Source organism: Centroberyx affinis, unplaced genomic scaffold (assembly GCF_046629955.1).
Source record: "Centroberyx affinis isolate AG114_WGS23_722 - 3 ecotype Tasmania unplaced genomic scaffold, CSIRO-AGI_Caff_v1 ptg000771l_1, whole genome shotgun sequence".
Taxonomy (NCBI): Eukaryota; Metazoa; Chordata; class Actinopteri; order Beryciformes; family Berycidae; genus Centroberyx; species Centroberyx affinis.
In genome coordinates, this window is record NW_027279379.1 from 16,776 (window position 1) to 44,137 (window position 27,362).

Sequence of the window (27,362 nt, forward strand, 5' to 3'; positions counted from 1 at the left end):
ATTCGCATTTTATTTTCTGTGACATTTCAAAAATTTTGCATAGAATTCGCTTGACATTTGGGTGGAAACATAGCTATTGGAGCCTTGCTAATAATGTGCCTATCTTGGAGAAGCACTGGAGCTGTGGAGGTGCTGATAGATAGGGATCAGTGGAGACATCTAGGCTGGAGGAAACACCGCTATCAGCACCAGTCAGGGTTCTCCCAGAGGACCATCCCCCCGACCACCACATCTATCCAGGTACGTGCCTTAGCGCCGTGGACCGAATCAAAGCAGAGCAGAAGACTAGAAATGGTATTTTCCCTTAGTGATATACATTTACAGCTGTTTGGCTGGAGAGTGGGTTCGAATCTTGAAGGGGTGAACAAGAACATCCTCTGGTGAAATGATGCACTCACACTGTAGACCTTCAGAAGTTTGCCATCTCCCAACAATCTCCTGCCGAAGTACATCACACTGGATGGGGCGACTGTATCACTAATTGCGAAGCCTGTTTATTTGTTCCGCCTGGCTCTGGGCTCTGAGTATTTGGAGGAATAGATGGGGAAAGAATGCTCAGTGTCTCTTTGTGCCGGATCAATATGCCAGAGGTCACTGTGGCAATAGCCGAGTGCTGATTTAACTGGGGCATGAAAAACAGCCTGTTTTGTAAGGAAGCTGCAGAGCATAGCTTTGGACCCCGTACATCGCAAACACAAATACTTGAGTGCTTAATCCGCTGTCATAGATGAATGCCTTCATGTAGCACCAATGCATATGGGGCTGGACTCATTGTCACGCTGCTCTGTGATTCAAATGAAATGTCTGGAACCGTTACAGATGACAAGCTTGCCCGGTCCCTTGAGAGAAAGACATATTTGTTTTGTCATGACTGTGAAAAGCCTCCTTGTCACTCACTCTGTTTCTGCACAATAGATTTAATGATGCTTATTAATTAAGAAGGCTTCATCTGGTATAATCTCAGTCCCCTCCCCCCGTCCCCCCCTTCCTTAAACCCCATTCATGAGTTAGCCCCTTCATGAATATTCAATGAGCGGCCGCTTAATAAACATGAGGGGGTGTGCGTATATAGCCGTGCATTGGCACTGGCCTCCGTAGGCTCAGCAGAAAGCAGCAGAGCGTCGGAGAGGGAGGGAGTGTGTGTGTGTGAGGTGAAGGAGGGGGACAGTGTGTGTGTGTGAGAGAGTTAGAAAGAGACACACTGAGAGCAGAGAGTGTGTGTGTGTGTGTGTGCTCCCGTTCAGACACACTCGGGCACAAGCGGGGGGGGGGGGGGAGTAAATCCTGTCAGCCACAGCCATTTCCTTGACCGGTAGTGGGAGAGAGAGAGACAGCAGAGAAAGACAGAGGGAAGCAGGCTGCATGTGAGTCAGTTCAGAGAGAAGAAGAAGAAGAAGTGTAAGAAGAAGAAGAAGAGATCTGCTTCTGTCTTCTTGCCTGTGTGGCTGGAGGGGAAGCCTGGATGGTGTGATCTCCTCCACCATGGGATGCAGCCTCTGTACCCTGCGGAAGCCCGAGGAGCAATACAAACTACTCTATGAAGTCTGCCAGGTACTGTGACCAAGCCTCATGCAGAGCAGCTTTCTCTCTAAAATCTTCAAAATGACAAAATTAGAAGTGTTTTTATTGTGTTTTTAGGCTGTTTTGTTGTCATTTCTGGGTGTACTTTGGCTAGTTTTCAGGAGACACCATCAGTTTTGTGATTTAGTGTTTTGTTTTCTTGTGCACGGGTACCGTATTCTTCCGATTTTTTGTTAAAGTGTAGCTTTAGAGTTTGGTCTTTGGACTTCAACATGCTGCTCATGTCCCTGAGGGGAGTGGAGTGGTTGCCGGCCGCAGCTGAGCAGCCTGAACTCTGGCCGGAGGGGTCAGCGAGAGGTGGTGCGCTCCTCTTAAAGGAGGGGGTGATGAAGAGGTGACAGCTCTCTCAATGCGTCTGCTAGTGTGTGCCGATCGCTGCCCACCTCCCTCATTGTCAACCGAATGCTGACTCGGACCTTTCCGCCTTTTAACCCCCGTTTGACTTTTCGCTTAAGTTTATATTTAACACTCGAGTGCTTATTTTGCACATTTTTTTCTTTTTTTTTTTTCTTTTTTTTTTGCCAAAGAAAGTAGGCCAGGCGTGTTACGGATACTTCATTAACAAATAGGAAGAATGTTTTCACACGAGAGCGAGAGAGAGAGAGAAGTAGCGCTTTGCATTCCAAGACAAAGTTTGTTTAGTTTATCTGTGTAAACAATACTTGGGTGCCATCCTGATATTCATAATGCGCTCGCTGTGGAGGATATTTTCGTTTGCTCGCTAGATTTGTTTGGAAAGGATATGCCGAAAAGCTCTCCATAAGTAAACCATGAAGGGATTTCTTGATTTCCTGTGGGGGGAAAAAAATGGCCACAGTTGAAGGGGCTCGTGTTGAAAATGATGAAATGGGATTTTCTTTGCCCGGGATTCGTGCTTTGGCCACTAACACCAAAAGTAGCTGAAAGTTGCCGAGTGATAAACCATATGGTTCTTCATCATCTGCCACCTTGCTGTATCTGAATCCTATCTGTCCTCAGATGAACTCAGTATGAACCAGCCGTGTCCTGCAGGGTGCAAACTCTGTTGTCCCACATCAACTGGTTGTAGATTTTAGAATGAAAAGGAACATGTTTTCATATTGAACTCAGAAGAAAACATTTGATAGCACTTGCTCTGTCTGGTATGTGGTGCTTCAGACCAAAACCTCTTCTGCCAGTCTCTCCTCTTTTTTTGCAGGCTTTGCTCAGTGTCAAATTTAATTGAAACGACATTCTCAAAGCAATGGTTTATTCATCTGAGAGTGTTTGGACTCGAGCGCCGGCCCTGTCTAATGAGTGAAAACACTGGCCCGTCTTGACAGCAGACAAATCTCAGCGCACAGTGCATGACTCCGATTTCGTCGCGGCTCTTTGAGGACTGGTTTCTGTAACGCGCTCGAGTCTGTTTTTCTCCCTCTTTTCATCCATAATGGACCCCAGCCAAGTGTTATCCTCCTATCACACCAAATTACATCTCCATTTACTGCGCGGGGTGCCGGGCCGGCCGGTGGCTGGTTTAAATGAACGTAATGATCAATCTCGCTGTGGATCTCTCTCATTATCGCCGCCTCTCCCCTTCCCCTTTCCCCTCTACAAAAAAAAAAAAAAAAAAAAAAAGAAAAGAAAAAAAACAACTCCCTTCCATCAGGGGAAGATAACAGGAGGAGTCTTGACATTGTGTCTGCAAATAGTCCTGCTTTGATCATGCCAGGTCTGTTCAAAAAAAAAAAAAAAGGCTAAAAGGTTTTGGCTTGTCTCAAAGAAAAGAGGATGGTTGTATGGAGCGGCATGCTAAATGGATTATGGCTGTAAACCCACCAGCTGATATTGGAATCAGAAAGCCCCCCCTCCCCACTCCCACTCCCACCCCCAACCGACCACAAATGACAGCGAAGCAATAGGCCGGTCAGCTCCTTTTGTTCTGTTTTGTGTCACATCAGCCTGTCAGTTATCCTGGATTGACAGGCCGTTTCCCAGACTTGAGTGTCATCACTGTTCTTATGGCTATGTCTTCAACGTTCGCCTGTTACTCCCTCTGCCTCCGCCAAATTGAACCCAAAGAAATGATGCAGTCGTTCTCCTATCTCGAAGATGATATTGCCGGTGCAAAGATGCTCTCTGAAGTGACCGAAGCATTTGTCGTGCCAGCTCCTTTTTTTTTTGGCTCGGGCACTTTCTTTTTTTTTTTTATCTTCTAATTTTGCCCATCGGTGGTCATTTTTCACTTTTTTTTTGTCAGAAAAGCAATCTCGCAGATAAAAATGATCAGCTAGCGCTCGCTGCAAGTCCAAATGCAATTTATATGCACTCTAACAAAGGTGAAAAAGCTCGCAAAAAGCCATTTCTTTCCCCGAAAACTTTCACAGCATAGCAACATTAAACACCCCATTCAGCATCCACACTTCCTCATCTGATCTCAGTGCAGCATACATCATTTTCTGATCTTGCTCCTCAACAAAGTGTAAAAACAAAAAGTCCTTCTCGGGCGCATGAAAGTTTTCCTCTTAGTCAGCTGGATGTAGTTTGGATGGCTCTATTTTTGGTCGTCATCAGGCGGTGGTGAGAGAGTTGAGTTAATCATCAGTGGCTCTAACCGAGGGGGATAATGAAGTGTTCGTGATGGCCGGGCTTCCTCTGGCTTCGTCGGCTGGGTGGAGCGTTCCTGCGGCGCGAGTTGTGCCGCGGCCGCTTGCGGCGGGTGGCGATCGAACGAGGTGGGTGCCAGCGCGTCCGTGCAGTAGGTGGCAGCTGCGGAGGGGATCGGCGGCGCGAGGCTCGGGTTCGTCTTACCGATAACACGAGCGGAGAGAGAGCCTGGCACGCCGCCTGCTCTGCCCCTCCCTGTCAGCTCTCAGGGGGGGGGCTTAATAATCCGTGAACGCCTGAAATCTCTCCAGTTCATTACGCACCTGCACCTTGGAAGCGTGGAATTTATTGTTTTGCACCATTTTGCAAAAGAGTGCATCTCGGGAGGCACTTTATTCATCCTGGCAGAATTAGAAATTTGAAGTCATTTGAGTGTGGTTAGTTGTAACTTCAGCAGTCAATTTTGAAATCATCTTAAAAAAAAGGGCTGATTGTGTAATTTTCTACGGCCATCTGCATACATAATTTACTTTGGGGTATTGCAACCATGAAAATTTAGGATTTAGGATATCGATTTTCAATAAAGCCACATATCAAACATCGTTCAGGTCTATTCGGTCAGAGCAAGCTAGAAAACTGTTTTCTCTTTCAGTCATGATCATTAAAGCCCTGAGCTGCAGCAGCCTCCCTTTTAAACTTGACCCCTCTGACAGCAGTGAACCTTGCGGTCCTTTCTTCAAAGCTGAAGGTAAGCACCATGCGGAGTTGTAAGCTCAGCTGCTTTTGTCAGGCAGTTTAAGGTAGAGGCCTTGGAAACTCTGTTTGACAGTCCTGGGGCTCCTAATCTCTCCAGAAGCGCTCTGTAATGGCCGTGGCGCCTCGCTGCGGCTCTTGCGAGGCCCAGAGCTTAATTAGAGCCTCGACACAAGTTGGCTATTGAGGCTCCGGTCTGATCTGGGCTATTGTTTCTGCTAAGTCCTCCGGCTCTGCTAAGTCTCTCTGTCTCAGTCTCTTTCTCTGCATCTCTCTCTCTCTTCCTCTGTCTGTTTTTTTGCTCTCCTCCTCGATGCTCGCTGCAGAGGAACGGCGTCTTAAAGCGAAAACGATTGATCTGCGGAGGAAACGGGAGTCTACAAATGAGCCCGCTTGAACATTTCCTATCCGAAGCCGCGTGGAAGTGCCAGTTTTCCTAATTAGGCGATATTTCTGAGCGAAGGCTGCGGAGATGTCACGCTCGGCTCGAGAAGCCGAGTTGTCACCGCGCCAGATGGTCTCAGTGTGACATCCTTTGGACCAGACAGACAGAAAAATGAGATGGAAATATTTGTACGAGGCAGCTCTGAACCCCCATCACCCCCCCACCCCCCCCACCCCCCACCTCCCATATACACACACACACACTACCGCTGTCAGAGACCCCTTCGTCATCAAAGCGGCCACGACCAAAGGGAACTCGCGGAGATGCGACCCGCTCCGCTCGGGCCTTCGCCTCGTAATGAGGCTTGACAGAGGCGGCGTACAGAGACAAAAGCGGGGGGGATCGCCAGCGCCTGACACCGTGTGTGTTTTTAATAACGGCTAAGATCAGCCCCGGTGCGCCGTCACATCTGTTAAACACGGGAGCAGAATGTCAGCTTTTCAGGAACTAGGAAACAGCATTGTGCATTTTTTGAAATGACTAGACAGGTTTGGAAAGGGTTTCGTATGATTTTCTCAACCTATAATCCTTCAATTCAGGGAAAAACAAAACAAAATTAACAAAATCGGAGTTCAGCTGACACTATAGCAGCTGCCGGACTAAATATATGAAAACGGGCCACATATAGACGTCCTTCAACATAGCTGTAACGGACAAACAGTGTCAGATGTCCAGTGGCTTAGTGTTATGCCCATGGACCATGTCAGTCACAATTAAGAAGTCCCATGAGTCTTTCATTGTAAACCATTGCTCCTCATTTACCCCTGAATGACAGCACTTGTAATCTCAGCTCCTCCACCAGCCAGCAGACAGAGGTTATACCAGCAGACACAGAGATTATTGCGTTTGCCATAAAGCCCAAGTCCATTTCCTAAAATAGAAAGACGTCACAATTGCGACCCGTATGGGAGTCGCAGATGTTAGTTTGTGCCCTGCTGTACAGACGAGTCCGCCTGATCCCTTTACAAGGAGGCTTGAATGGGATTGTTATATGGTTTTAACTGTGTGCAGACGCATCAGGAGATTAAGGGTCGACCTCGCAGAATTGCAGTGGATAACAAAGAATAGCTGTTGTTGTTATGGGGTCTTAAAGAGGCTTTTCCCATAATAGAGTACGCTTGATCTGCACAAATCAGCTGTTTTTTAATTTTATTTTATTTTTTTTTATTTTTTTTGTATAATGGACACAGCCACAAAGAAATATCAGCAATACATGAGTTTGATAGCCACAGTACATGATTAAGAGTTAGCTGATTATATCATTAGCATCCATGCACCTTGTGAATAAGGCTACAAGTCCCCTGTATGTGTGTGTGTGTGTGTGTGTGTGTGTGTGTGTACACCCCGTAATGAATAAAACATCTGCACAGTGGGCTCTGAGCAGCTATTAAATAGATCCAAGTTGCGGGGGACATTTGAATGCAGATGATTGAGGATCATTATTTCTCATTATCAGGCTGGAAAAAGGAGCCTCTTCCAGCAGCTTGCTCACCCAGGAGCCCCTCCTCTCATGGCATTATGTGTCAGTAATGGTGACCAGAGTGTGTTGTAGCCTGGTCTGTGGATGCCACCTGGGAGAGAGCTATCATCCTTCTGTGGAGAGGCGACCATCCTTTATTACTGCAGTCTGTGCGATAGTTTGTTCGTGCTGTGTGATCATGACTGTAGCCCACTTTTGCCCCCTTTTGTTCCTCTTCTCTCACATCTGATGATGTGTTTCTCTGTGTTGTGCTGTGAAAACTGCACCGAGCGTGTCTGCACAGCTCTGTTTGATCGCCGCCGGAGCAAACTTGACTTTGCTGACTTGAACAAACAGACTCGGCTCTGGTGTAGAGCTCAATGTTCTGTCGGCGCTCACAGGGAATAGGTATGTGTGGGTTTGTGTCTATGTGTGTGTGTGTGTGTTGCAGTGTGTGTGTCTTGAGCTGCTGAGGCTGGACGGGGAGGGGATGCCTGGGGTAGTGGAGTGAGATAATGGTCCTGATGAAGGGTGACACAAGGCAGCTGATGTTACTTTCCCCAAGAGCTGCACCCTCCCTTAACAGTGCAAATTAATTGTGATAGCTTGGTATAATTACTGTAAACAAATGAGACCATGGTCAAGATGATTTGGTAGCCTCTACTGTATCTCACACCAGTTGTATTGTTACTGCGAGTCAAAATTAAGACCATATTTCCCCCCCAAAAGAAAGAGTTATTAAAGAGGATGTCCTCCCCTCTCCCTCCCTGGAGTCACTAATTGTGCGTTTGTTTTCTCTCTTTGTTTTTCTCTCTTCTGCCTTATTGAAGAGGACAAACATGTTGGTAAAGCAATCCAGCTGATTTCCCACGAAATCCAACCCAGTGGAACACAATGTAAAATGCAGTGTAGAGGCTTCTCAGCAGTGGTCCATTTGTTTATGGTAATTTTTGTGTCTCCAAGTTAACATGGTGATGATTTATTGATGTTAAAATGCAGCATGCAGGACCTCTTGGTTGCTCTACAATCAGTTCGGGCCATTGTGTGATACAGTGTGTGTTACTTCCAACCCTACTGCATGTACCTGTCTCTCATGTTGCCTTCCACTTAAAAACTAGCTGGGAGACTGGGAAGCTTGCCCCTAAGGGAGACTTTGGAATACTGCCTGTATTCAATTCAAAGTTTTTGTCTGTGGATTTGGGTTGTGTGTGTGAATCACAGTTTTTCTCCGAATGATGCCCAGCTGGGAGGGTTATGATTGGCTCACAAATGGGCTGGAGGGTGCAGAGCTAAAGGAAGTTTTACGAGTGTGTTAGTGATAAAGAATCAGTCCGGTCCTTGAGTGATATTTCATTAAAAAAGGGATTGTTAGCAGTAAAAAAGAAAGCTAAACATTGGCTCATTGAAGCAGAGAATGGCAGCAGAAAGCGTACCGGAAGTGATTTGGGTGCTTAATTGATCAACTGTGGATAACACAATGTCCCATGCTTAAATCAGATTAGGTGAAAGTAAACAGTGGTGTCTCTTTCAGCCAGCATTAAGTTTCTAGCTGTTTGTTCTGTAATCCTCAGTAAGCTCGCACGCTGTGGTAAATAAAGTCTGCTGTGTTTTTAAGTCTCACACCATGGAGACTTTCCTGTCCAGTTAGTTAAAAGAACAATATGTACACATTTACACACATAAAGTGCGCACACACACACACACACCGAGCGAGAAACCCGCCGCCCCGTTCCTGCGAGTTCCATTTCTTTCTTATGAAAATGGTTAAATGTGAAATAAAAGGGGGATTAACTGCGGTTTTCAAGCCGAATGACCCACATTCAGACTGCCACTCAAACGCTGCGCAGGCCCCCCGAAAAAATAAGCCCTCAAGTCTTCACGCTCTCTATCGCGTCAGCGCTCCTCTCTCTGTTCCCGAAAAATACAGACTTTGAAGAATTTGTTTAAGAAGTGTATCCGAGCAGAAAGGGAGGCGAGCGCCCCGGCTCTCCAGCCTCTTTAAGCGCTCGTCTATAGAGTGAAGTTCCCAGGGTTTCTCTGCCCGGCCCTTTGAAAGGCGAGCGCTTGCCTGGCAGAGTTTCCACTCTGTTCACCTCACTGCGTCTCCCCGAGGAACTGAAACAGTGGCTCTTTAATGATGTTCTTCTTTTCTTTATTAAAGGATTAGGCGCTGATTGAACGGTCATATCAAAGACTAATGTTACACAACGCGGCCAGTGAATTGGCTTAATATCCTGCAAAGCCTGTTCTATATAATAATACCGAGTACAGTGGATTATGTTTCTGCCCATCCGGTGTTGCTGTTGCTAGTTTTCTCCCCCTCATTGATTTTAAAGCAATGATATCTCACATTTTCAATGATGCTTGCAATTCTTTTGATAAAGTATGTCCCTGACTGCTTGACTGCTGGAACGTGTGACTGAATTGTATTCTGTCATTTGTGGAATGTTTGTTTTCTTGTCAGGACTCTCTTGAAATAGAAATCTCGATTTCAATGAGGCGGCCCGGTTAAATACGGAATAAACGAGAAATGAAAAGTTTTATAACACATTCATTTAGTTCACCTGAGGCAGCCTCGCCCCATCTACCCAAGATAATGAAAGAGACTGCGCTCGCTGCCTTACAGATAAGCATCTGTGGCAGCAGGTCAGCAATCAGGGAATAGGAAATGCACACACACACACACACACACACAGACTTCCACTTGCAGATCAACGTCTCAATCTGGCCTGATTTGCATTCTGGGGAGGAGCTGGGGATCACGGCATGGCTGTCCCCTGCTGCCCCTAATTATTACCCAGAGGATGAAGACTGACATATCTATCACAAAGAGAGAGTGTCAGGTAGCGACACCTAGTCCTGCGCGGAAATACTTCGACTTCCCGCTCCCGCTGTCGTTTTCAGAGGCCGGATGTGATTTTTTTTTTTTTTTTTTTTTTTTTTTTTTAATTAAAAGAAATCGGGGCTCTGAATAACAAAGCCACAGCTGTGTAAATTCCACACTGGCTCGCCCCGGCACCAACACAGCAGCCGTGTGATTTAGACCTCATTAGTATTCCTTTAAGTAGGGCCTCGCTGCCCTCTCGTCATTAAAGCGGATTTACCAGAGACCCCCCTTCTCTCCGAGGACGCGGCAAAGGTTGACAAGAGTCATTTCTGGGTGTCAGTCATCGGCGTGTCGTGTCGGCGCCGACAACGCCACTCGTGTTTGGTATTTGCGAACCCAGCTGCTGATAACCTCTGAGGAAATATGCACTAGTTTGCTTCAACAGCTGAAGACACATTGCTTTCATTACCACATCAGCTTTAAATTGAGTTTTCTGTTATTCTGCTGTGTTAGGGTGCAGGAGTCAGGCCCAGCGGTGGTCAAGCATTGTGTATTGTGCCGGGTGGGGGGGTGGGGGGGGGGGGGGTTGTGTGTTTTTTCCCAGTGTGCTGCAAAGGGCCGGTCTGTGTCAGAGGTGAGGGATGTGAATGGACCCCCCCACACCCCACCCCACCCCACCCTTTGGGAGCAGTGAGGCAGAAAGCTCCGGGCTCAACAAGAAGGGGGGGGGGGGTAAAAAAAAAAAAAAGGCTTTGTCTCTGGGTCGCTGCCTTCAAGTAGCCCCCGGGATTCCTGGCAACCAGGTTTGTCTTGTTTGAGCCTGAGAGGAGGAGAGGAGAGGAGACGACACAAAGGCGCTGGTGTTCCTCTCAGCTGATGTGCGACGTCGCAGCGCTCTGGGGGGCGGGGGGGGGGCAGGGGGGGTGAGGTCCCGGGTGCTTGCGGGAAGGGCCTTATTCTCACCGTTTAAACTCATACCAGCAACAACAACAACAACAAAAAAGATTTGATATAGATGTCTTTTTTTTTAATCTGCTGATTGTGACATTTGACACAAAGTTGAAGACAATTTTCCACTCTTGAATCTTCAGTTTTCTCCGCTTTGGTTTTCTTATGATATCGGGGGTTTTTTTGCTACGAGATAGATTTTGTGAACTCCCCTTTTCTCAATGTCCAATTATTCAGAGCGAACTGCAAATAGTGGAGCTATTAATTTTTTTTGGCCAAGTTTTGATGTTGAAGAAGTGGAAGTTTAAGCCCTTCGAGATGATCCAATTATCCTGCAGGCCCAGGATTAGCATTAATCCTCTCTGGTTATTAGTGGGCACATAGCCTCTCCTGACTTGAGCTCCATCAAGTTCCCTCCTCTCCTTCTTCCTTCCTCCTTCCCCTGCACACACACACACATATACTCAGTACATTGGGTTTAGTCTTGGACTGTGCGTTTTCTTTTATGAAAATACAAACTCTCAATTCTTGCATGGTCTGAGTCGGGTTTTTTTTATAGATATATAAAGATATCACAATATTCCCTGGAGGTGTATTTTTTTATTGCTGCTACTCCTGATATGCAGCGGCGTAGTTGAGTCTGCAAACTACTCCGTGAATTAGAATGAGACAAATACAGCCGGCGGCAACAGTAATAAGCAGCCGCATGCTTATCAGAAAATTAATCCTTAACCACGGTCTTGTATGTGTGTTGGATGTCAGGGAGAGTGAGAAGGGGATGCTAAAGATTAATGACGCGCCTAATGACTCGCAACACTGCGTACTTGCTTGAGATGCAGCTCTTTTGCTTCGGACAGGGCCCTGTAAACAGTAGCATCATTCTTAAGGAGGCTCTGGATGTGTGTGTGTGTGTGTGTAGGGGAGGAGGAGGAGGGAGCGTGGAGCCTGTGAAATGAGAAGAGCCCCGGGCTGAGATCCTATCAAAGCTCTCGACACGTCCAGGAATCACAAACCAACAAATTCCGTGTGATGTGATGATTGAGAGCGGAACGGCGGCTCTGCGGAAGCCCTGATAAGCCGGGGGGGGGGGGGGGGGGCTGGTGTGTTGACCGCGGGACGCAATATGCAGGCGGCCGCGGCGGGACCTCGTCTCTCCCGCCGCCACCCTGGCATCTTAATCAAGTTCACCGCTGCCTCTATCGGTTCCTCCTACGCCTCTTGTTCCCGCAGCACTTGCTTTTTTTTTTTTTTCCTGAATATCCGTCAGATTTAATCAAACGTCTCCTCCGTCCGTCATGACATTTCGGATGACATAGTTCCGCATGTAGACACGGATGCGCTTTATTTAATTCCGAGTCTCGTCGGATTCCGGTGACACGTTCAGGGTGTGTGCTCGTCTTTCATCGGCGCACAGAGGCCTTAAGTGGTTCAACCAAACTTAATTAGCCTCTTCTCTGCGACGCGCGGCGGCCCCTTGCTCAAATTAATCTTCTCAGGTTAACACGCTGCGCCCACTCCACTGTCTCTGACGGGAGGTCAAATTTATCCTCCGCTGAGAAATTACTTAGCTAAATGAGGGTTCCTCCATGCAGCCCCGGCTAATGACCTTGATTAATTAAAGAGAGACTCTTTCTAATTAAGGTCTTACTCGGCTCGGTCCGGCTGTGACCCTGTAAAACAAGCTGAGGCGGTAATAACCCGTTTCTCAGATGGAATAGCGCCGCTGTGTTTGTGTGGGCTCCGCGCTCGGTGTGCCGCTTTAATCAGCGGAGATATGATTACATCGTTTGCCATGCTGAATATCCTGTTAGACGGAAGAGGTCAAGACTCCGAGTGAAACTAAATGTTTGCATGATTTCCCTCCTGTTTGAGTCATTTCTTCGCCATCAGCCAATTTAAGAACGAAAACCGAATATTTAGCAACAGTTGCTGAACAGAATCCAAAATGTGTGTAGTTTTTATTTGCATCTAAAAGGGTTGTTTTGCAAAAGCTAGCAGTCTAATGAGGAGCATTGTGCTGAAAATGTCACTTTTTGTTGTTTTCGCCAATGTGAGCAGAATACAGTATGCAAGCTCAATATCTTCTTCTCTCTCAACTTTGATCGCAGCCTTCACCGCTTTGGTTTTTTCTGTCCGTGTCTAACCATGCATCCCTCTCTGCTTGTCGCCCCTCTCCGTCCAGGTCAATGGGAAGGACCTGTCGAAGGCCACCCACGACCAGGCGGTGGAGGCCTTCCGCACCGCCAAGGAGCCCATCATGGTCCAGGTCCTGCGCCGGGCCCCGCGCCCCAAACCGGCCGGCCCCGCCGCTGACGCCCAGCTGGCGGACATCAGCACCCAGACCGACATCACCTTCCAGCACATCATGGCCCTCACCAAGCTGCCCGCCTCTGCGCCCACCATGGCCGTGCTGGAGCAGTACCTGCTTCCAGAGGAGTGAGTACCAGCTCAGGCTCAAGCACAGACTCTGTCCGGTCTCACAGCACATTCATGGCCATGACATATAGACCTAATTCATTATTTGAATTATTAATTTCAATGTGATCTCCTGCTTTCTGGCTCCCTAGTTGATCACCATATATATCCCTATATCCCTCTGTTTAAAGTAATAGATGAAGAACCCAGAAGTATGTTTTCCCGTTGCGTGACATTATCAAAATTCTTGCATATGAGAAAAGGGTTATGGGAAAATCGCAGATAAGGTGTGAAGATTTAAAGGTCAAGTAGAATTTTCACAACGATACAACTTCCTTTTATTAATTAGATACTGCTCAATAAAGAGCAGATATGATTTGTAGAAAATCATTTTCACCACACTGTGATGAAGTTTCCCAGATCACTCCCAGGTATATAGAGGAATGAAATCTGAGCTGATATATAATATAGGATGGAGCGTAGAATCTCATTGCCAGAGAGTCCATTTTAAACGAAGGATACAAGACAGAAAAGTTTTGGTTTCGGAAATCGCCGACGGTGAAAAGGTCACTCCACTCCCAGACACAGGGAGACTTTTCACCCTATCAGTAAATTGAGACGGCGACACCTCGTCTTTTCTCCAGACCAGACTGTTCACCGCTCTGTCACTCACGGGAGACGGAGACGGCGGCTCCTCCAGGCCACATTTAAACGCTTCTGTTCCTTCCGCATTTGCATATTCGCGAATTCCATCTATTTTTTTTTTCGGCGCGTGTGGCCCCGGAGCCTTGAGGGGTCTGGCTACGTTTCGCACGCCGTGGCGGAAGCAGCCGCTCTTCAAAGATCAATCATGATTTCTTTAATTGATTTCCGAGTCAAATTAATAACATGGCATGTTAATTTTGTGATTAGCCTCGGGGTATAGCTGTATCTGATTCAGGAGTGACTTCTGCACTGGGCCCTTATTGCTTCCTCTCTAATTTTCATGTCATTTTCAACTTAGGAGCAGAATTAAATCTAGATTGACAAATATGTTTTTTCTTTGATTTTTACTTGAGCGTTTGCCAGTTCTTTGTGTTAAACTAGGATTGCACTCCTTTCTAGTATATCATCATTGTATCTCCAAATTGTCAACTTTTCAGGAACTTAACTGTAGAACTTCGTCAACCCATAGAGGAACATGTCATGTCTTCAATTTCTGTTAAAATACTTGGAGTTACAAGGTTTTCAACGCTATCTTACTCTCCGTTGCTTTTCTCAGGCATCCTCCGGGACACGCATATTTCGACCCCAACGATTTCCTGGAGGGCATCCAGCAGGACATAGAGCGGGAGGAGCTGGAATATGAGGTAAGACACCATCTCCATCTCTGCCTCTGCCACTGTCTCCTCAATGAAGACGTACATCCAGACGGCGATATTGCTCCATAAGCGGGGGCCCGAGGTAGCCTCTGTGTCTCCAGCCCAATGGCCCCGCTACTCGACCGCAAGAACCTCTCCTCCTGATACATCACGGTTATTGATGCTCTCCCTGCATAAAGACACCGAGACGGAGGCCAGACAGGAATCGAGATGCTGTTTTTTTTTTTTTTTTTGTTCCAGCAGATGCAGAACGGTGACATCATTACTTATTAGTGACAAGGCCCGATACGTCTTACGATGTGGAATCAGCCGCGGCGGATAATTAGACGGCACAGATAATAGGTCTGCGGTGATGGATCTGATGATGCACATTAACAATGCCTGGATGAGGCCGTGATGAGGACTGGAGCCGGGGGGATCGCGGCTCTCGGGCCTCCGGTCTGACCTCCGCCGACCCCCTCCCAACCCCGTCCCAACCCCCCACCCCAGCCACCCCACTGCTCGATATTAATATCCGTGGAGGAGCTATGGAGGCTGGGAGGCAGAGAGGTGAAGTTCAGGCCGGGCCAGGGGCAGATGCACAGCAGACACAAACACCGTCTCACCACCCAGAGTCCTTGTGAGTTGTACGGGTGACAAAGGATCTGGTGCTTTCTCTGTTTTGGTCAGATCATCCGTTTCATTTGGTGTCCTGCCTTCGTACATTTTCCTCTCAATGTACATCCCGTTGTTTTGAAGTATTTCCCAGTCCGCCCACTGGCGAGGCTTATCACCCGCTGCTCTTGACTGCTGGCAGCCACATTTGCATAACAACATTACACAACATTTAAAGAGCTTATGCTGCAGTGCCACAACAAAGGCACGAACTAGTCTGGACATGAATCCAGATGACGGGTAAGCAGGGTCACAGGCAACTGTTTTAGGTAGAGAGTTATTAAAGCGAGACGATTAGATTAAAAAGCTTTGTGTGCAAATGAAACCTCAGTTTGCACGGTGTGTACATCACATTTACTGTATGTTTTGGAAATTCCCTCCGAGCATTTATGCCTGAAACCGGGAGGCAGTCTGCTTTGCAGCAGATTAGAGGAGCTTTCAGTAGTCAGCTGCCGCACTTCGGAACAGTTTTGGGGGGTTTAACCCTCTCGGAGCCCGTCCCCTGCCCCCGGAGAGCGGTGCAGCTCGTATCTTTATCTGTATCTCTGAGATTACAGGTGTTGACAAGTGAAAAACGGGACTCTGCCCGTCTGCAGGCCACTGTATCATCTCTCATGCTGTCAGCGGGCTTCTAAGAGACGCAGTGGCTTCCCTGCGTCCAGCTGAAAGATTCATTACAGTGATTGATGGGTCACCGTTGCTCCATGATCCCCATTTCGTAGTCGATATATTTTGTGCGCCCAGGAAAACATAAAACAATTCTATGCTCAATTTTGGAAAAAAAAATAATTTAACATGGATGGGATGTAACCTGGAGTTTGTGTTCTTGTGTCTTTCCAGGAAGTAGACTTGTACCGAATCAATATCCAAGACAAGCTCGGCCTGACGGTCTGCTACAGGACTGATGATGAGGATGAGACTGGGATCTACGTTAGTGAGGTATGAGGCTCTGAAATCTATACAGTAAATGGCAACTACAAAATCTTCAACAATGATGCTGTTTGGTAGAAACAGATACAAGTACCTCACATTTCCCTGTACTCTACTACACTACTCGCTCTCTAAAGCAATCCCTTCCACCTCTCTCGTTCACTTTAAATGTTTTTCACTTCCATGATAGCTCTACACTCATAGGAATATTGCAAGGGCACAGAGGCCCTGACCTTTGCATAAGAGTAACAGTGAATAAGAGAAACTAAATGGAAAATGTAGAAAGAGTAATCTCGGGGTGGGAAAAAGTAATCCAGTGTTAACAACCGTATTCTCTGTCTCTACTTTAGATTGATCCACACAGCATTGCTGCAAAGGATGGCAGAATTAGAGAAGGGGACAAAATCATCCAGGTAAGCTGTCTGTGAGCTCTGCAGGAACTGCCGTTACTTGCTGATGAATGATTCATGAATATCCCGGGAAAACAAAAACAATTTTATTTACTTTTTCCTTACACTGGGATCTGCAGTTTTAGCGTTTTCAGTCCATGTTGCACTTGTTGCTTAGAATTAAATGTGAATGTACAACCTTCAAGGCTACAAACTACAATGATATGTAACTGAAACAAAGACCAGGTTTCCCATCAGTCCTCCCTGTGTCCCTCCAGATCAATGGTATTGAGATCCAGAACCGGGAGGAAGCTCTAGCATTGTTGACCAGTGAGGAGAACCAGAATATCTCTCTACTGGTGGCCAGGCCAGAGATACAGGTATTTATTTTTGTCATTCTGGGTGTAAACTGAGCAGGCATCAACATGAAGATTTGTGACAATGAAGCGTTTCATGCCAAAACACTATATTTCCCTCCTGGAACAAAAAATGTGATGTTATGTCCTTTTTTTTAAGTCGATTTATAAGAGTAGGAGTGTTGATGGTAGATGTACCATTTTGGAATGAAACTTTACGGCAGTTGGGTATTTGCATGTGATGAACCCCCCCGTCTCCCCACTGTGTGTATCAGCTGGACGAGGGCTGGATGGATGATGACAGGAACGACTTCCTGGATGACCTCCACATGGACATGCTGGAGCAGCAGCACCATCAGGCCATGCAGTTCACTGCCAGCATGCTGCAGCAGGTACACACACACACACACACACACACACACACACACACACAGCATGAAGCGGCAAACTAGCTCAATCAATCTGCACTAACACATATGTTCGGTTGTAGATTATTTTGGGTGAGCCAAATCTGCAGAGGGTAGCAGCTGTTCAGCAATTGTTTTTTGGCAATTGTTTTTTTTTTTCCATTGTCAAAAAATAGTGACGATGTCATGTGGAAAAGCACATGTTCATTATCAAAAACTATGTGAACAGTCAGTTTTTAGGTCCATTTTAAATCAAAAAGCTCCCTAAGTCCTAATATTTCAACAATACTGAAATTATCATCAGATCTGTATTATCCCTACTGAAAAAGTGAGTGAACTATAAATTTCAACATTTTCATTTTGACCACATTTTGATTTACAACTGTGCGGTCTACTCTTGTTTACAAGGTTGGCAAGCAGTTCATAACCCTCACTAGTCAACAGGCTTCCTGTTTATAATGCATCATCCATCATTGAGTCAGTTATGAAAGCAACTTTATATTTCACACATGTATTTTCACACAAGTCAGCAGGGATACTGATGATTTATTTGTCACTTAAATAATAAAACAAATTGTGAAAATAGTTTTATCACCACTGTGTTCTGTGTAGTTACCCACTATAATTACAAACCAGTATCTACAGCATAATTATATCAATTTAATTGCAGTATTGCTATCCACATTAAATGCAATGTCTTCCTCCATGAATGCAACTGTATTTCTTAGCCATTTTGTTGTCTGTTGTTCCAGAAGAAGCACGAGGAGGATGGCGGCACCACAGACACAGCCACGCTGCTATCCAACCACCACGAGAAGGACAGCGGGGTGGGGCGCACCGACGAGAGCACGCGGAACGACGAGAGCTCGGAGCAGGAGAACCTCGGCGACGACCAGACCACGGCCTCCAACACGCTGGGCAGCTGCAGGAAGCTGACCTACAGCCAGGACACCCTGGGCAGCACCGACCTGCCCTTCAGCAGCGAGTCCTTCATCTCCGCCGACTACGCCGACACGGACTTCCTCGGCATCCCCGCGGACGAGTGCGAGCGCTTCCGAGAACTCCTGGAGCTCAAGTGCCAAGTGAGGAACACCGGAGGCCAGGGGCTGTACTGCCAGGGCGGCGGGGCTGGAGCCCAGGACCAGGAGGGCGTGGACAAAGAGCTGGAGCTGCTCAACGAGGAGCTGCGCACCATCGAGCTGGAGTGCCTGAATATCGTCCGTGCCCACAAGATGCAGCAGCTGAGGGAGCAGTACCGCGAGTCCTGGATGCTCCACAACAGCGGCTTCCGCAACTACAACACTAGCATCGACGCGCGCCGCCACGAGCTCTCCGACATCACCGAGCTGCCGGAGAAATCGGACAAGGACAGCTCCAGCGCCTACAACACCGGCGAGAGCTGCCGCAGCACCCCTCTCACCTTGGAGCTGTCTCCGGACAACTCCCTTCGTCGGGGAGCGGAGAACCAGGGTCCGGCCGGGGCCTCGGGCTCCGCCGGCGCCAACGGCAGGATCCTCAAGCCCCTCCTGTCTCCCGTCCAGGAGGCCGGGGGCCCCAGCCGAAGCAGGGCCTCCTCCAAGGATCCGGATGGAGCCCTGCAGGTAGAGGGCAAGGAGAGGAAGCTGGGAGAGTCCAGTAAGTCGGGGCGGAGCTCCATGCTTTCCCAGCCACATTCACCTTACAAGCACGCCCACATCCCAGCCCACGCGCAGCACTACCAGAGCTACATGCAGCTGATCCAGCAGAAGTCCGCCGTAGAGTACGCCCAGAGCCAGATGAGCCTGGTGAGCATGTGCCGGGCGACTCCCAGCGACCTGGAGCCCAAGATGGAGTGGAAGGTGAAGATCCGCAGCGACGGCACGCGCTACATCACCAAGCGGCCCGTGCGGGACAAGCTGCTGAGGGAGCGCGCCCTGCGTATCCGCGAGGAGCGCAGCGGCATGACCACGGACGACGACGCCATCAGCGAGCTGAAGATGGGCCGCTACTGGAGCAAGGAAGAGAGGAAGCAGCACGCCGTCCGCGCCAAGGAGCAGAGGCAGCGCCGCGAGTTCATGAAGCAGAGCCGAGCCGACTGTTTGAAGGAGCAAGCCAGCCAGGACGACAAAAAGGAGCCCAACATCATCGAACTGAGCCACAAAAAGATGATGAAGAAGAGGAACAAGAAAATCTTTGACAACTGGATGACCATCCAGGAACTGCTGACCCACGGTACCAAGTCGCCAGACGGCACGAGGGTTTACAACTCGCTCCTGTCTGTGACCACGGTCTAGGTCCGGCTCTAGGTTCAGGTCCAGGCCAGCCTGAGGAGGAGGGACTGGGTGTAATGTACTGTACATAGGACACTACCAATTGGGGTAGAGATTCCTGCCTCGTTCAATGTGGCAACATTTTGTAAATAGGAAACAAGAAAAGCCTTTTCTGAAGGAACATTTGCCCCTACAGCGGTCAAGAGAAGGTCCATTAAGTGCTCTGTGGTCGGACTTTTGGACATGAATCGGACATGGCAATGAGGATGATATTGAAACTGTTTTTCAAATGCTTTCAATAACCTTTTCTACCTTTGTGCTTGTTCTTTTGAATGATATTGTAAAAAAGACAATATTTGAGTTTTGGAAGGTTTCGAAAGCGTGTAAAGACCGTGTGCCATAAGTAAACATCCAACATTTACACTTTTGTTTTATTTTGTTCTTAACAAATATCTCTTATCAGTATTTTACTGTTATGCATACTTTATGCTTATTGAAAGATGTTATTTCCCTGCAAGGTCAAACACGTAATCCTTTTCAAGAGGACTTTTGTAAATTAAAAAAAAAATACAATGTTTTTTAACAAATCCACTTTTTTAGTTTGAATATCTCTCCAATGGTGCTGTTTTTTCTAAAGTTAATACCACCAGCGATGTACCATCTGTTACATACTGTAGACTACCATCATAAAGTGATGTCATTGTGTATGTATGGTGAGAGGAAGACATTCCTCACGTTGTTTAAATTTATCTGTGTTTATTGTTGAAGCACATTGTAGTCGCTTTTGCTTTCTTAGGACTCCATGTATCGAACAAAATAACACAGCTTAACAAATCCTTAGTTAGCCACACAATTTGATGTCTTGTAAAATGAGAGAAATAATAAATTATTGTTTTATATATGATGAGCTTTCAAATGTTGTTGGGATTTGTCATTTGTAAGAGGTGTTGGATATGCTTAGCAGAGCATGGCAAAACAGAATCCAAATGGGTCAAAAACTAGGAATCTCACACAAGAGCTCACAGTGTTTTATTTAGTGACTGGCTGAACAGCCATGGATTAAGCTTGTAATGAATTGTAGCACCATCACAATTACTAGAAGATAACCAGCAGCATTAGTTGGCATGGTGATGGTACAGAGTGTGCACCCTGGGAGTCTGAACTCTTCAGTTTCTTCAAATTCAGTGAATTAATCTTTATTATGCTTATGTTCTACTGGCTTGGCTTAGAACTAGACCTTAACCCAGGTAGACCCAGTGGGTTTGGGCTTGGGTTGAAAAGCACTAAAAATGTCTTAGTAGCTATTTATTATTAACAAATTATTAGTAATGTTGGGCTTTAGTTTTTTTCCATCTCATTAAAAGCTATAACCTTGACACTCAGTTTGTTTTTGAATAAAAGTGCTTCAGGTTCAGGTTGGGCCAAGCTTACAGTTTCAAGCCAGGGACAAACTCTAATTTGACCTACTTTCTCCAAGAGAGACACATTGTCTGTAGCCCAACACTAATGGTAGAGCTTATTCTGTATGAATGTAGCCCACTGTTTAGGTGTAGAAATCCCTTTCTGGCTCCTTTTATTCTCATCCTAATTCTTTTAATCAGTTGCAGTTAATGCTCACTACTTAAACTCTACAGCATTGCCATGCCTTTTATTAACAAATCCGTCCACTTCTTATAATGCGACAGCTATGGTCCTGTCTTTATGTAGGCTTGGTCAGTGGCCACACTCAATTTAGGATATAAGTTCTTTACGCAGTCGGACACTGAATTTGCCAAATTGTAATAATGATAGTAGAAGTCCTGAGGCTAAGAAACAAAGTGTATGGGCTGTGTCAGTATCGCATGCCAGAGCCCAAGTAGGGCAACAGCGCATCAAGCTGGCATAAACATATATCAGTCCAATCAGCGGAGATCCCTGCTGTCCAGATCTGACAAGGCTGAAGGCTGACGACATGAAATCAGCTTATCAAAACCACAAAGATTGTTTACCAACAGCAGTTTTTTCTCTTATCATCAGGTATATGAATCCCCATTCCTTACAGTCATCTTGTGGTGTGGAGTGCCTTCCATAGGTTTTTAGGTCATCCTCAGTCTGACAAAGTGGTCCATCAGTTTGTGACTGAGATCTAACATAATACGCTATGTTTAATGTTGTAACCAAGTTGTCAGGGAAGCTGGCATGGCGCTATCTCCTTGCTGGGGTAATGGTTTATTTATCTGACTCCAGACTCCTACCATCTGTTAGAGGGACCTGCCACCCTCAGTCCCATATGATCCTTCAATTAGCAGCTCAGAGCCTCATTACCGAGGACAAAGGCAAGCTTGGTCTCTCCGCTGACACTTTTGTCATTTCACCTCCCACCGAACCTTTATCCTTTTGTTTTTGATGAGGCAACAGCGATTAGGCCAACATTAATATGCATTGAGCGTATTTGTTCATCGTCATGTTCATTTGCTAATCCACTATTCAAGAGTGTGATCCGCATGTTTTTTCGAACAATATCTTCCGCGGCGATTAAAGATAAAACACTGGTGAGTTTATGTCTGAGCGCTTGTCAGAACAGGATACCATTCAAGTTTTATTAATATGTCATTAGTGTTTGCTGGAGTTTATAGATACTGTTCAATCTGGCATGAAGCCCTCCAACTACCTCACCACCACTAATTTCCTTCAGTCAGATTACTGCGAAAGTCACTTGTCCATTCAGAGATTATTTTAAAACTGTTGAATTAAAAAAAGCAATGTGTGGCCACTTATGCTAAGGTATCTGTCGGGCCTGATAGTTCATGAATTCATCTCTGAGGGGCTTTTGCTGGTCTCTCTGTTTGAGTCCACATCACTCAAGGGGGATGATTATGATAATGAGAGTAGCCAAGGGTGCAAGCTCAGCCTCTTCCTCTGTGTCTGGTAGAGTATAATTGATTACTCCTCCCCAAGCCTGACCGAACCCAAGCCTTGTGATTTATGTCTGAGTACAAGGCTCTGTACACAGTCTTTTAATGGGAGATAACAATATGGCATGCAAGGCAAACAAAAAGCTTTCGCAATCAATTCCGGGATGTCCCCCACCATGAATGCCGGGAGATTAGTTGATCACATACTTGGCTTTGCTGCCTCCATGTATTTTTTTTTTTTTTTATCTTTGGAATGAAAGTGTTCTTCTCCCCACTGGTTTGACAGTCCTGTGTTTGGGCTGGAGAGCAGGACTCATCTGTTTAAATGTCAGCGCAGAGAACAGGCCGACATTCCAGTGTGCTCATCCATTAACTGATAAGCAGGCGGCTCCTCCGGCAGCCCGCTAGCGCTAGCTGAGTGCGATGTGGTTTCACTGTGGAGACTTGAGAAGCGTTGAAGGGCTCCTACCTGTTCCACCAGCCTGGACCACTCTCTATGCCAGCCAATGTGCCTCGCATGGGCATATTTACAAAAATATCCATTCATGACAATTACACTGAAACTCAATTCAGAGAGCTGTTCATGGGAATTCTTTGTAAATTGCATCAGCCGTACGAACCTCAACTTCTAGTGCCTGATTTTAGTGTGACCTAAATTAAAATAAACGCATCTCTTGCGTTTGGTGCAGCAAACCTCGGAGGCAGGCGTATTGATCATTCCAGAAATCAGAGTTCAGCAGGTGGGGAGGCCGTGTTCGCAGATCCCACATCTTGGATTAAAGAGAGCAAGCTGCTGGATAAACAGAAAGAAATGCTGACCCACATATTTGCTCTTTTCCATCACGGCTTTAACATCAGCCAAAACGGAGCAGAGGGCTCAGATGCGGAGCCGTGCCCGCAGAGCATTTGGGTCTTTGACCTCTGAATATTTGAAGAGTTTTGTTCCAAAATGTGATATTCACCATAAAACTTAAACCTGCTCTGCCAGAATGATTGCTGGCATGTAAGTGAAACTCAACATGGAAAAACATTGTAGTTACCGACTGTCTTGAGGCCACATTCTTTTCCATAAACAATCATCATGTTTTTCCAATATGGATTAGTGTTTTTATTTATTTTTCCACAATTAATTAGTTGAGTTATTTAGTTGTATCCACAGCAAATGTTCTGACCTTGACTTAATCACTTGTATTACTGATCAGTGGTTAACAATCCTTGGTATTAAGATTCCCTTAACAAGACTGCTATATCTTGACAGCTAAGGATTTATGTTTTCACAAAACAGCCATTTTCCCCTTAGACTGAAGATATTCTACAGAGATTGTATGAATGAAGAAGAAAACTATACATATAAATATTTTTGATTTTCATCTTGCATATGTACAACAGAATGTCCTAAATTAAATCTCCCCATTTTCATGAAAATCAGACTTGCTTTCACATGGACAAACTAAAATATGGTGTGAGAAATAAAAACACAAATAACATTTCCTAAGTCTTTCCTTACCTGATTCTGCACTGAGGTGAGTTGCATTCTTGGACTCAGATATCACGAGACAGAGTTCATTGTCTTCTCACTACGTACAACCCAAGGCTTGTTGCAATTATGCATTGGTGGTGTGAAGAAGTGTAAATTATACTCATCTGTATCTTGAGTGACTTCACCTTTCATGCTGTCTGCAACAATGTCAAACTTGTCAGCTTGGCAACAATAAAACACACACCTCTGATTAGCTGGGGCTTGTTTTCAAGAAGCTACCACTCAGCTGTATTCTCCAGCATTTTATCAGTCTCACTTCAATCCAGGAAAAACATGTCACTGTGAATACCATACCTGACACCCGGGATAGATGAGCGAGCCTACAAAAGTAACTAAATGTATCACGTACATAAAATGAATAATAAAATTCACACCCCTATTCTGATTTATCACAAGTGTGAGATGGAACGACAAAGAGGCATTACAATGATTAATGACAGGAAAGAGTATGGGAACATGTTGTGTACTTGCATAAGATATGATCAAAATGCGCACAAGCCTCGACAGCGTGCGAGAAGCTGGGCACTGAGAGGTTTGGAAATTCAACCTCAAATGGCTGTCAACTGGAATATATGAAGAAAAGTGAAATATTGGCCGTATGTAATATTGGCATTTCAGTATAATTTTTTTTATACCATTCTGTCATGCCAAGATCATATTTCAGAGTGCAGAGTGCCTCAGTATTCATGTGAAAAAACACTGTCAAAAAGAATGATTCTCCACCTGCTGCATAGAATAAAAATATTGTATGATTTACATAAAGGACTGCTACTTTCAATGCCATTCAAATGTGAACAGAAGCCTCTGGACAAGGAGTCATATCAGTCAGTTTTGAAGAAAACAGCCAATATACTGTCAGATGTGTAGTCAATCTAAATCATTTGGAGTGTGAAAGTTATACCTCATATTAAAGTTTCCAAAATCTAGGTAACTTTAATGGGTACCAGGAGGGAGAGCTGTATGCAGATACCTGTTGAACAAGGTGAAACAAGGTGAAACAAAGTGAGAGGCCTCTCTTTTTTATTAAATAACATAGAAATACTCTGTTGAACTCAATGTCACATACGTGCCAACAATAGAGAAAGAAAATCCATTTTTGAAAGACACTTCAGGAAAGTGAAGTCAAACAAGTGAAAGCATGAGGTCAAATGAAGTCCGCTTGTTTATTTAAGGTTACACCAGTTATCGCTGACATGGTGTGAAGGTTTCGTTTTCCCATTGACTCTCAGTGACCTTTACAGTGGCCGAAAACATGTGTCAGTGTGACACAAATACAGTTATCTCCTTCCTGGCCTGTGGGCTGCCAATGCCTCTGTCCTTGAGCTATTTCTTTGCACTTTGACTAGGAGGTCAGGACAGGCCATGAAGTGGCAAGTATCCTGTCAGCTAGAATAGCTGCTGTGTCGCCTAACCTTCCCCTTAACCAAGAGACAGAGGCCGGGAGCATGACTGTCTATCACAACTGACACCCAAACGACACGGTTATATGTCCCACTGGAGCGATGAGGCTCTATTTGTCTGTTACAATCCCGAAATTGTCAGTATGAGACAAGCCGGTGGTTAGAAATGAATCTGGGAGCACATATACTGTATTTCTCCACAATAATGGAGCATGATTAGCTTTTGTATGAGACATTGCATTGGTTATTCCGCAAGTAATAGGAGACATAAACAAATTTTTCCATGGAATCTGCGTAAATTTTGTTTTCTAAAGTAAAGAAGTTGACAACACGAGCCATGCATATTTCTTATGTGTACATTCAGATTTCATTTTACATTCAGAAGTCTATAGCAACGTGTTTGTCTAAATAAACATCTTAACATATAACATAGTTTTCTTACATTTATTTCCGTCAGAAGCTAACCCAAAAACGGGCGCTGACTCTTTGAATGCCAGAGACACATAAACGTCTCTAACTACGTATTTGACCCTTGAACCTTGCATGGTCTTGTTAGGTTCAAAGGTCTCCTTGGTTGTGTTTTGTTTATGGCCTGGCACAGCCGTAACTCACAGCGCTCCGTCCTCCCACGCCTCGTCCCTCACCGCACAGCCATTCCCACAGTGGAGTTTCCTGGGTCAGATCACATGAACCTCTACGCCTCCCTTTGCATAGATTTATTGGTTGACAGCTAATTTATCCGTTATACACATTCCATATCATAGGCTTCGGTCAACAGGATGAAGGCAACGGAGCAAGGAAAGAGAGAGAGAGAGTGAAAGAGAGAGAGGGGGGGAAGACGGGCCGTCATTCCTCTAACACCACCGAGTGTCCCACTGGATCCAATGGATTTAGCTCTCGCTCTTGTGCGAAGCATATCAGCGCTCGCGCTCAAAGAGACTCTGCAGAGTGCAGCGCTCGATAACACCTACATCATTAAGTGTTAAGTACAGCAATGTCACGACAGTCTCACCGGACGGGTGCGGGCAAATCTCATTGGATGTGCTGAGCCTCATTATCGTGCCAGTGTTCCTGAAGAGCGCAGAGACAACTAACCACTGACTTATCATCCAGCAGATTGGAGTTTTAGTCACCGTGAATTTCCACTTGACTCGTCCACTATGCTTGAAACTTTTGGAAATGGGTGTAGGCAAACACACTGGCACAGGGCCTATTCCTCTGGATGGGATGCTACTTAGCTGTAAATACAGACAAGTTCTTTTCCTGAAACACTCTCTCTTGTAGGACAAGCAGAACTTGGACGGGGATGTTTCATGAACAGTCAAATGGACACCTGCCATTCTATTTGTTAACGCTTACTCCAAACACCTGATATTTGCTGTACTTTTGGCGCCATGCTTGCCCCACTTTCCCCCAAAATCTCTCATTCAAACGAGTGAGGGAGCCTCACCATGCCTGTAAACTTCACTGTTCAATGGACATACATTCTTATACATGTATTTTGTCAAAAATAATCTCATTGGTTGAGTTAAACCTCAAAGGGCGGAGCCAGAGAAACAGTTTTTCTGGCTAAGAATCTGAAGCCCAGTGAAAAAGACAGGAGGTACAACAGGAGGAAGCTAATATGAAGCCTAGCGCTCTGCTACTAACTGAAAGACGTTATCCAGGTTAGCTAGTTAGCCTAGCTGACTTTCCAAGATTATGAATGTCATGTTCATGAAGAAATGAAAAAGAAGTCATTGTTGTATATATTTTTATTTTATTTACATTTCGAGTTCCTTCTTTGGCAGTTAGCTAGCTTGCGCTCCAAAAAAACTGTGGGTTCTTTGGCTCCGCCCTCTGAGGTTTAACTCAACCAATGAGATTATTTTTGCCTTTTTGCCCAGAGCAGCTCTGCCTCTGAGAGATGTTTGTATGATTAAAACTCAAATCCAATATCATCCAGCCCACTGTCAGCAGTACAGAGCCCAAGTCCACCAGCCCCCAGGTTGTCAAATAGGTGCAAGTCTAGTTTTCACTGGCTCTCTCACTCTCTCTCTCTCTCTGCTTTCTTTTAGACTATCCATCTAGGCCAATGTCATCAGACCACCTCTGCTTTATTCACTAACAGCTGAAGAACTGCCAGGAACAGTCACTGAAATACCACCACACAGGGGCAAGTGTGTGTGTTTGCACACATGCGAGAATGA

At 45.8% G+C, this 27,362-nt stretch overlaps 1 protein-coding gene across 2 annotated transcripts; it reads left to right on the plus strand.

Moving 5' to 3' along the window:
* The first annotated feature begins 1,482 nt into the window (after positions 1-1,482).
* On the plus strand, positions 1,483-20,208 carry pdzrn3b (PDZ domain containing RING finger 3b). Of its 2 annotated transcripts, XM_071520120.1 has the most exons (8): positions 1,483-1,551; positions 12,761-13,014; positions 14,255-14,342; positions 15,849-15,947; positions 16,289-16,351; positions 16,606-16,707; positions 16,959-17,075; positions 17,843-20,208. In XM_071520120.1, the coding sequence occupies exons 1-8, from the start codon at positions 1,483-1,485 to the stop codon at positions 19,361-19,363; spliced, it is 2,313 nt and encodes a 770-aa protein (XP_071376221.1). In that variant the 3' UTR covers positions 19,364-20,208. The 2 variants fall into 2 exon arrangements, with proteins under 2 accessions (XP_071376221.1, XP_071376222.1); XM_071520121.1 differs by lacking the exon at positions 1,483-1,551 and having other exon boundaries at positions 12,821-13,014.
* Positions 20,209-27,362: the final 7,154 nt, after the last annotated feature.